The 10,857-nt window shown below is 42.0% G+C and overlaps 1 protein-coding gene across 6 annotated transcripts; it reads right to left on the reverse strand.

Moving 5' to 3' along the window:
* Window positions 1-1,524: 1,524 nt before the first annotated feature.
* Window positions 1,525-9,930, reverse strand: LOC101888530 (uncharacterized). Of its 6 annotated transcripts, none has more exons than XM_059119306.1 (6): window positions 9,803-9,930; window positions 5,656-7,087; window positions 3,576-3,711; window positions 3,373-3,515; window positions 2,216-2,563; window positions 1,525-2,154 (listed from the first exon to the last, which is right to left on the reverse strand). In XM_059119306.1, exons 2-6 carry the CDS (start codon window positions 7,043-7,045, stop codon window positions 1,610-1,612), a joined length of 2,562 nt encoding a protein of 853 aa, XP_058975289.1. In that variant the 5' UTR covers window positions 7,046-7,087; window positions 9,803-9,930; the 3' UTR covers window positions 1,525-1,609. The 6 variants fall into 6 exon arrangements, with proteins under 6 accessions (XP_058975289.1, XP_058975292.1, XP_058975290.1 ...); XM_059119309.1 differs by having other exon boundaries at window positions 9,816-9,874; XM_059119307.1 differs by having other exon boundaries at window positions 9,789-9,824.
* Between the last annotated feature and the right edge of the window lie 927 nt (window positions 9,931-10,857).

A 10,857-nucleotide genomic window follows, 5' to 3' on the forward strand; every position in this document is an offset into this window, starting at 1 on the left:
CATTTAAACTCCTGGAAGTTGCATATATAGTTTGAAACATTTACATATGAATGGGCTTTTATTCACATTTACAGCTTATGTTGTATTTAAGAAATACGCGCGGGCCTGAAAGCAAATATAAATTGTGAATACGAACTACACGTGTCGTGTTGAAGGAGGTTGAAAGATTCGTGAATTACTGCCTACCACTGGTTGATATAAAAACATTTGAACAATCCAAACCAGTAAGGAAAGGTCAAAAGGCGGGCGTGTCCGACTATATGATACCCCACACCACTATGCATATTTAGTAGAGATCCCGCAGCACCTTATTTGAATGCGTATCATGGCTTTAGTGCAGTCATAATTTGGTTTCAGATGGAACTAAAATATATGTGAGGTATATCCAATTCTGAATCGATATTCATTCGTGAAGGATTATATTAAGAGAATATACATCGGAACTGAGTTCCTTGAAATGGAAAGATTCAGTTGAATGAAAAAATGTACCCAATTCGGGCTTATACTTCATATATGGTGATCAATAACCGTGAAATCGGATGAAGATATATATGGAAACTATATCCAAATCAGAACACTAAATCGAATGAAACATATATGGGAGCTATAACTATATCTGAACCGATTTTCATCAAATTTCAAGTACTTTTTTTTAGACTGAATTCGGTCAGACGTGCCGAAATACATCCTATTTGGACAAATATAACACATTTAGCGCGCAATATCAATCGGACAATAAATGTGACCTGCATTTTGTTCACAAAAATACATGGACAGGCAGACGGACAGACGGAGTGCATAAGTTGACACAGAAAGTGACTCTATGAGGATCCTCAAAAGTAACTATGGGTCTAACTCGTTTCCTTCTCTATGATACAAACAAATGCACAAAGACATAATTCCCCGACCACAGTGCAGTGTAGGGCATTAAAAGCAATAATTTTAAGTTGTAAAAATATTAACATTTTTTGAAGTTATGATTGGGCGTTTATTTTTAGAAATTGTATGTGTTGTGACGGGAATATTGAGATATGCAGAAACCAAAAAACTTAACTTGACTCCACCTTAAGATGAATTCCTTCTAACGAAAATCTCTTCAAACTTTCAACTGTAGTCTATGGTAAGCGAAATGGCGCAAAGGAAAGGTTTTTGTAAATTCGTACTAAAACGATCCTTCTGGGTTCTCCGTCATAAAAGTAGTAATATTTCACTAATAAATAATATTTGTAATCCAAAATCGACACAGCGTTATACTTACTTGACGCCTTGGTCAGTATCGATCCGCTTCTTCTCGTATCTCTTTCAAGAAAGTCAACTTTTGTAAATCAGCTGTATCTGCTGAACTGAATTTATCCGATGATTGGAAAATAGCGTCTTTCCTTGTCTATACATTATTTGTTCTATGTTGTCGGTCTGCTCTCTGCTTCGTGTATTTACTAGAAATCCCTTAAAATCTGGTGCTATATTGACTTATTCGCCCCTATTTTTATGATTAATGACAAAAATACAAACCACACATACATATATATCCAAGCCGACTGACACGCATTCAAGCTTGTTTTACAACAATATATTTCGAATTATTTTCTAATGTTATTGTCAAAGGACATTAAAATGGATTGACACTAAGGAATAGTAAGGATAACATTAATAAAATACTGTGGCTTGTTTCCATTGTCCGGCCTCTGTTGGTGCAATCCAAATTGTTAACAATTATCGAATACTGGGCAGACATGGGGGTGGGACAGCTTTTCTCAGTACACAGCGCCTGAGCGGTTGTAGCAAAGTCCTGTGATTGTACCGAAATATACAATGGAGGACAGTCCAGCAGTTGGTCCATCTGGTTGCACATGGCTGTCAAATCGTAACTGTAATCGTTGGTCGTGATTTGTTTGCAGTCTTGACCTATCGCGCTTGCGGCTGAGGGATTTCTGTAGGGCAACTTAAGCGATCGTGATGTGCAGACGATAAAGGCCACGGAACTTAGGGGTTTCACCTTCAAATAGCGCATGCTTCCATCGTGATAGAAATAATTGGGGGGCATAGCATAGAAGGTTATTTTCCCAAGCTCTTGATATTGCACCAATTGGTTCTGGGCCTGGTTGCCATTTGTCCACTGTGAGGTGCAACAGGGATTTGATAACTGTCTCGGCACTGCAATCGATATTAGTAGAAATTATTTTCTCGCCACGTAACGAATATTACCTCCACTTACCTCCACGTATCCGGTTTACAACCGGCTGAGCGCATTTTTCGACGCCCACATCGTAGTCAAGTGGAAATAGGTCTTCTTTGGGGTTGGACACGTAGTCCGTGAAACGAATCACAGCCCCGCCCGCATAGAATATGAATTTCAATTCGGGCATTGTTGCATTCAAACGTTCGACATATCGCTGGCAATAGTCGAAGTCGTATTCGTGCACGAAGGCGATTGGACTTGGTATTAGAAGAGCTACAATAGATCGGCCTCCCATCGAATCTTTTATCTGCTCGGAGCTTAAAATACTGGATGTCAAATCTCTGGCTTTACTAAGGATCAGAGGCAAGCTGAAACCATTTCGAACTGACAGGAGGTTATTTTGAATCCGAGTAAAGTGAGTATTAAATATGCTTGAAATGCGAGGGCCTCTCAGTCAGAGCCCACGCAGAGAAGGGCAGAATTAAAGTAGATTTTTTTTTATCGATATGTATGATTGAATATTTGATTTCTTAAGAGACATGAATTCGCGTGAATGCAAATCCCTCATTCACACCACGAGTGTCAAAACTCTAAAAATGTTGTCTCGTCGAATTCCCGACTTACAATTATACTTAGCATCAAGTTCGTTTTTATGCAAAATAAATAAAATGCAAAATAAATAAAAGAAACTTCTGTCCAAATTGGAATAGAAGAATTAAAGCCTATTGCTTTTGGAGATTTTCGCACAATATTTAGGGGTTGAAATGGACCAAGAACAGACGAATTTCCTAATTTTGCAGTTGCTCTAAAGGTCGCAATTATAGACCAAATTTTGCATGGGGTAGAGTTAGGGTCAGAATTAAAGCCTATTGCTTTTCAACATGTATATTTAGGGTTTCAAATGGACCAAACATTAAAACTATCCTGATCTTGCAGTGGCTCTACAGGTCACAATTAAAAACCAATCCACACGGAATTTTGCATGAGCTTAGGGTTTAGGACGGCGCAGAAGTGTAGCATTTTGGACGACCCTTGAATTATATTACGTGGGTACACGACATAGCGTGTAAATATGAAGAAAATATCACCGGTAAAAAAAATCAGAGGTAACATTTGTGGTTGGAATGGTGGGCTGCTTCTTTGCCTCAAGGATTAACACCTATAATCAGAGTATGAATAACTTGTAAACTTACAGTTGGAGTGGGTCGTAACATTCCAGTTCGAGTAGAAGTCCGATATGTAAAATGTTCTGTTGACCATCACACTGCCATCTCGGGCTGCCAGCAGCGTTATGGAACTGCCATAGGGATTGATGTTTAGGCGTTCGACAACGTAGCTGTGGGGAAGATACAATGCGATTAGACTCAACGATGGGCAAATGCACTCGAAACTTTACTTGACATAGTCCACGACGTGTCTGTATTCCCACGATGTGTCCAGAAACACGAATATATCGGTCAGAATGGTCGTGCGATTTGTTATGTCAGCGGGCTCGGCCACTGCCACGGAACTGAGACTTTTGTCCATGAGAGCTTTTGGAAGATGAAGGGGATGGATTATTGAGGGGGAGGAAAATGAAAAGAAAGTCAATAAAAACATGATTTTGAAAAAAATACTCTCAAGGCTCTCGTGTGTGTTTTTTTTTTTGCTGGACCAGGTCCAGCTTTGTATCTTTTAATCGTTTTTGTTGTTGTTGCTTTTATTGGAAGGAAACAAGACGAATATTTAAAAGTAGTAGGTTTTAATTAATTAATTAAAAATAATGCGTTTTAATTGTTGGCTTACGAATAGTGAACTAGAAAATACATGTGTTGTTAAGATTAGGTGAGGGGTGCTTGCGGAAGTATAAAAAGAATTGTTCTGATCGTGATGTGGCGTTGGGTAATTCGCTTGGTGAACGCGTCGGAAGTGTTCGTATTTTTGGTTGTTTGTAGTTTTAGAAGAGCTGGGGGGCCATCAGGGCCAGCAAGAGGGTCAGCAGGCTGGCTGACAAGCCTGCTACTCCACTGAAGCAGCCCAGGTTCACTACCGACATAACATAACGGGTCTGGACCGGCGATTGACAGGCTGGATCGGTACATGAGTACGTTTGTGTGGTGACACTTGCGGGTGCCTCCACCGAAACGTACAGTGGCGGGCACTGGTGGATGGTGTAGTAGCCGCTGCAGGCCGAGGACAGATCGTAGGAAAATGTGTTACCCTGCAATGTGACGCAGGTTTGGTCGCTACTCGAATTGCTTGAGTTCTGTTGGGGCAGAACAACGGATCGTGAAGTGCAGATGACGTATTGAACGGACGAGGATTGCGACTGGATGTTGAGGTAGCGTCCAGATGTCGCTCCGTAGAAGTAGTTGGGCGACAAGCGATAGAAACTGATGTAACCCGGATTTATGTATTGGGCCATTTGATTCGTGCCCCAGGTGGATGTGTACCACGCAGCGCCACATCGAGGATTCACAATCTGTCGGGGAACTAAAAGCAAAAGAATATTATGTGGCCGTTTTTTAAGCACGAGTCAAAGTGGGAAACTTACTCTTTTTGATGCGCATCACAACCGGACCGCCTGCAGTGGCCGCATTTGTTCCCACCGTCAAGGGGAATAGATCCTTGGTGGGGTCCTGGACAAAGGAGGAGAAACGGCTGACTGTGCCGCCAGCATAGTAGATGAAACGCAGGTCGGGCATTTGCTCGTTGATGTACTGCAGTTGGGTGGTGGCATAACTGGAGTCGGTGGCACTGATTGTGGCCATGTTTGGTATCATCAACGCGACCAAGGACAGCCCGCCCACAGACGAATTGGTCTGCTGGACATTCATGTAGTTGTATGTGAGGTTTTGCACGGTTCTCAACACATTCGGCAAATTGAAGCCTTGCGCGACTGAAAAACGAAAACAAGTCATAAATTGGCAACATTGCTCTGCCATCGGCCTATCGGACACAAGGACTTACACGTTGCGTGAGTGGTTACATTCCATGCCTCAAATACGTTGGAAATGTAGTTCGTGGTGTTGACAATGACAGACCCATCTTGGGCAGCCAAGAGAGTGACCGAACTGGCATAGGGATTAATGTTGAGGTTTTCCAACACGTAGCTAGAATTATAGCGGAAGGAGGGGAATGAGGAGGAGGAGAAGCATGGTGAGTCGGATATATTTCGGTCATGGTGAAGGTGACAGAACTTACTTTACGTAGTCAACGATTTGATAGTAGGGCCATGACGTGTCCAAGAAGACGAAAATATTGATCATGGGCGTTATCGACTGCGACACATCTTGTGGCAGGGCGCTACTAACCGAACAGGACAGATCGTTCATGTTGGCTACAAACGAAAATAAAAACAAATCGCTTTAATCTACACGTTGAAGCCGGCAGAAGTTGTGCAATTCGATCATCGGGGTGCAGTGTGGGATGGACTTCACGCAGACACTTGAGAGCATTTTTTCAATCTGTTTGATGACTGAATGTGATCTACTTACGTATATAGGTACCCAGGGCCGAAGCTGCAGAGGCCGCGAATGTGGCGATGGCATCCGGAGACAATGTCACGTGAAGCTGCATTTCCCGATCCAACACCTGGGCGAAGGCGGAGGCCTGGACATTCATGGTGGTCATCTGGATGTTTTGGGTAAAGTAGGTCGCCCGATTACAGGCCATAATGCCGCTGTTCAGAACACCGTCCAGTGAATAGTACATTCTCAGCAACTGGGACAGCTTTAAGTTGGACACCTGTTGGCGCCAGGACTGAATGTTGAGAGCAATGATGAGGCCATCAAGACCGCCGCGTATTTCAGCGTCTGTCATTTCCATGTTCTGGCGTTGACTGAGGAAATACCACTTGGGCATTACGGTGCTATTCCATGCTCCGCTGGCGCCAACTGTTGCCTGGCCAGTGCTAGACACTGGGACCTGGACTAGAGCGACCTCAGCCAAGTCACCAGCCACTGTGGCCGCCCAGCGATTGTCCACACCGACGGTGGCCACTTGAGGCATATTTTGGACATATCCACCGCGGCGGGGAGATAAGGCCAGCAGAGATTTCAGTTGAACTGTTTGGGGCTGGAGACCGGCTGCTATGCCGGCAATTAAGTTGCCTGCAGCCACGTTACCCCACTTGGTGCGGATAACGCCATTCTCAACTGGGCACTGGCTGATAGTATTCGAGTCGCTGCCATACCCATAGCCCATGTCATCCCAATCGTAGTCGTAGTTCATGGGGTTCATGCGTTGTTTGGCGCCAGGAACTGGTTTCTTCGACTGCAAGCCATCCAAAATTTCCACATCGCCAATGAAATTGTTGCGTTTCAGCTGCGGGGCAGCCAAGGCACGAGGCAGCCTTTGGGCTCGGTATTGTGACAGATTATTACAGACCTGGTTTTCATCGCCTCTGACTTGGGTATCGAAAGAGCTGGAGAGCATAAAATGTAGGGAGCACCTTTCCTCTCTGGTCAACGTGTTGTTGGGGAAACGTAGAGCATTTCCAGGTATCAGACGGGACAACAAAATGCGGAACTTGGGAAATTGAAATCCTATTGGGCTGTAAGGTATGACACCGGGGGAGGCTACCACACCCGGTGCTCTTTGGATGCCATCCTGTCGGAATCGATGCAACAGAGCTATCGACAACTGGGTAATGTCCTGGTCGAAGCCATACGAATTCTCCACCTTTTCAATCAGAGTAATCAGCGTCTCCAGGTTGGAGGGCAAGCGATTGTCGCGGTTCATAAAGTAGCTCGTGTTGTAGCATTCCACAAGTGATGGCGGAATCTGCAGTTGTGCATTTTCCTGAGCTTCGGTCACGCCTATGCTGCAGCATAGATAAACCAAAGCTACAGCCAGTAGGCTGCTGCTTCCCGAAAGCCTGGACATATCTTTTTTGTGTTTTTCTTCGAAAGTATTTGATCGTTGATCCTGCAATGGGAAAAATTGCGTTCGAAGATTAGTCTTTGCTCCCATTTGAAATGATACAACTCAGGTTTGGAATGAATGAACTGTGAACATACTTCCCAACTGGTTGGCTTTCGAGACTAGATCTGGGAAACTACTCGATACTGCTATTTCAAAATTTCAACAAATTCTATAGGTTGTAGGAGGTAAATAAATATCTTTCTAGAAGATCGTAGCCAGTCATGGGGGTTTTAACAAAATATTAACGGGCACGTTTTAGGAAGTAAGTACAACGTGTTATGGAATTAAAAGAAATAAGCCCTTTCTTTGGCTATTTTAACGACAAGCCCGTGAATGAAGAATTGATTTAAATCTGCTCTGCTCCGTTACCTTCAAGGATCTTTAACTTGCAAGGAACTTAAGTAAAGGAAAAGGAATGTAAAGGGAAAAATGCTAATGCGAAAGAACCATCCACCATAAATGCAAAAGATCCGTCATTGTTTGCCAGCTCTGTGTTTGCATACCCCCACCCCCTTGGGCAACAAACTACGCCGAGAGTCTTGATAATATTTGAATTTAGTTCAGGGTTAAACAAATGCCGCCGCTGGTTTGGAAAATATTTCCGGGCCTATATATGTGCGGCGCACATTGGTGTGCGTTGGCTTTAAGCCCTTTCCGACAGCATTACTCATGGGAGCGAGTACAAGTGAATTACGTTATCAGTTGAAAATTCCGATAAGAGACATTTTTATGGAGGTTTATTCCGCATGATATCACCTGTATCGATTGTCTTTCTCATTGATTTACAGGTATGCTATCGCCCTGGGGGAAATATTTTGGTGTTTGGTGCTTTAAAATCGCATCAATTAGAAGTCTGTGCCACATTGCTGTTACAAAATCGAACAGTTTTTTTTTGTAAAAGCCTCCCGCCGCCCTATTTACGATGCCTTGATCCATTGATTTTTCTTTTGACCGCGATTCTCTTACATCCATCACTTATCTTTGACCTCACCTGCTAAAATTGGAAAGTTCACGTTGAACAGTGCCATCGCGTTTTAGAAAAAAAAATGGATGAGGGCTTTGGACCATTAGTATTTTTTTAATTTTCCTAAGCCTCCTCCATTGAATCTATCACAAACACTCATCACAAGAAACGTTAACCCGGCAAAAAAAAACTTCAATGTAAACATGCTATAAGGCTAAGAATGATAATTGCCCTGCCTGCCTGGAGAATCATGGAATCTTGTTTGAATTTATCCTGTGCCAGCTGCGAGTGCGGGGAAATCCCAGTACAAGAGTTCACTAAAATGGACAGCTTAAGCTGTCCATTGTGTGTGTCCATAGATATTGTGAACACACAGCACAGCCGTTTGACCTTATCTTGTCGATAGCAAAAGTATCCTAACAACAAATTATTTTATTTCTATGCTATAAATTTTTTAAAATATATCACTCGCCATGCGTAAAGGTTTAGAGGATAAAATCAATTCCGGCAATGACGCTGCCTTTGGCTTTTCTGGAATTGATCAGATTGATATAGAAATTTTTACCAGAAAATAGATAACTTTGTTTTTGTAAATCAGACTCGAGCAAAGCTTGAGATACGGGGATTCAAATCCCAATTTCGGCTCAATTTTATATTCTCTATTGGACTTAGTGATATTAGTTCGACCATTTTCAATGTGTAGATTGTTTGACTAGAGGGTGAGACCACCGGAAAATCCACCTTGCATCATGTGTTTTTTTTTTGTATTAGAATTTGGAATATCATGTGTATTTGAAATTCCAAATTATAAATGATATTTAGTGCCCACAATTTCAACTCCAATTTCAAAAAAATAAAAGTCGAATATATTTTCTGAAAAGGGTTTCCGTTGTTGTTCTTCACCATAGATTTCAAGTTTGAAGTATCTCCTGCACTTCGCCTCAAAGTTTCATAATGTTTTGGACATGACACCGAATTAATCGATTATTTTGTAATGCGACGTCAGTTGTTATGATTCATTTCAGATAACCAATACAAGACATTGAAAGGTCTTAAATTCGCCACTGAAGGTCCTAACACAAAAACAGAAACAAAGAGGAATTTAGGGGGGTTAAGATTGGGCAACAGATATCGCGCCATTCACTAAACTACGCTGATAAGCACGTTGTAATGCTTCGTTGTCTTCGGCAAGTACCGTCGTGTTGTGGTCGTAAGGGGCGGGTGGTGGTCGTAAGATAGCTGCTGATAAGGTAAAGCGAGCCGAATACACTTGTTTTGTTAAGAGTACTTCGCTATGACGATGACTAACAACATAATATACTCTGAATGCGATTTTAAGACCCACTGATATGTTATCAACTGGAGCAGTATTAAATGTCTGCGATAAAGCATCAATATTTTCCCGAAATGACCACTTTTAGCCAAGTAAAACTTCGGATCCCTAAAAGAACAAATATTTGTTTGTTGTTCTCAAGGATATCAATCCTAAACATCGTGACGTTTAATGTACTCTCCGTTATTTTAGGGGGTTTTGGTTTTCAGAACACATTTTTTGTTTTAGTACATCCGTGTTTGGGGCAGCAATCCCTGGCAGCCTTTTTATTCCCCTCTTTGCTGCCTCGAAATGTTTTCTTGTTTTCTCGCTTTCCAATTACATTTGTACACTCTTCTGTTCACACCGTCATTCGTTCCAAATTCTTTCAAATTATTTTCCACTCTTCGGTTTACACATTCACTGACTTGTCGGATTGTACCTTCTATATTCACCTGTTTCAAAATTCGTACTGACTCCTATGTAGGCCAACAGAACCGCACCTATGTGCTTGCTCTCATGCTCTTCGCCACAGTTACGAAAGTCTCCGCATGGCTGGAGAATACGAACAACCGCTGATAAGATAAGATAACGATCCCTTACGTATAATTCAACTGCTTTATCCGATGTTTGTATGAGAAAGAGTGTGGGCACAGTGAATCGGAAAATGTTTTCCGAGCCGTGGTTATGATCTAAAACATTTATGTATATTCTGTCGTATTCCAGAGGAATTTTAAATTTCGGGTGAAGCCAAATTAATATTTCGGTGAACTGGAGTCTGCAGCGATGATGACAATTGTTATAACCTAGTACACACCCATTAGTGTTAATGTTCCAATTCCTAACCCAATAATAACTCTCCGCAGTGGAGAAATTTGAAAGAATTTCACTCCTACCAGACAGTTTGGTATGCAACCTCGTCATGGGTTAGAATCTGATTCTTATCTTATCATAATTGTGGAAGAATGGTGATGAATGCCGTTAAAGAACGCCAACTAAACGGTGGACGGTCATCCAGAACGTCCATAGAAAATGAATAAAAATAAATTTAATTCCGCAATATAATTTGTGTTGTTGTGTTTCTATCTGCTTAGTGTTTGTGTACTATATCGGTAATAATGTGTTTTACTTTTCAAATTATTAATCTGAAACTTTACGAAGGGAAACAAACAACTCACACATACACACACACACAATAGGAATGATGTGGCAGACACGTTGACAAAAGAAATCACTTTGTTTTTATATTATGTCGTTGCTGATGCTCTCCTCCTGTCTGCCTCCTTGATGCTGCTTTGGGATATCTCTTCTCGCCACTTGAGAAAAAATATATATTTTGGACAAAAAGTCTAAACCCTTCCCAAAACACCACTATGTTCTGCTCCATGGACGAGTGATTGCGGAAGACTGGGAATGCTTTCAAAAAGCGAGGAAGGATATTTGGTAACCATAACCACGACCCAATCGCTGAACGGCAAAGGAAAGAATTAAATGGAA

Source organism: Musca domestica, unplaced genomic scaffold (assembly GCF_030504385.1).
Source record: "Musca domestica strain aabys unplaced genomic scaffold, Musca_domestica.polishedcontigs.V.1.1 141, whole genome shotgun sequence".
NCBI lineage: Eukaryota > Metazoa > Arthropoda > Insecta > Diptera > Muscidae > Musca > Musca domestica.

What these genes read in the sequence shown, in the direction of transcription:
- LOC101888530 (XM_059119306.1), bottom strand. Translation starts at nt 7,045, where the DNA reads ATGTCCAGGCTTTCGGGAAGCAGCAGCCTACTGGCTGTAGCTTTGGTT. An exon ending in TGTTACGACCCACTCCAACT is followed by an intron (nt 2,564 to 3,372) that starts GTAAGTTTACAA and finishes ACCTCCTGTCAG; the next exon opens with TTCGAAATGGTTTCAGCTTG. An exon ending in TGTAAACCGGATACGTGGAG is followed by an intron (nt 2,155 to 2,215) that starts GTAAGTGGAGGT and finishes TATCGATTGCAG; the next exon opens with TGCCGAGACAGTTATCAAAT.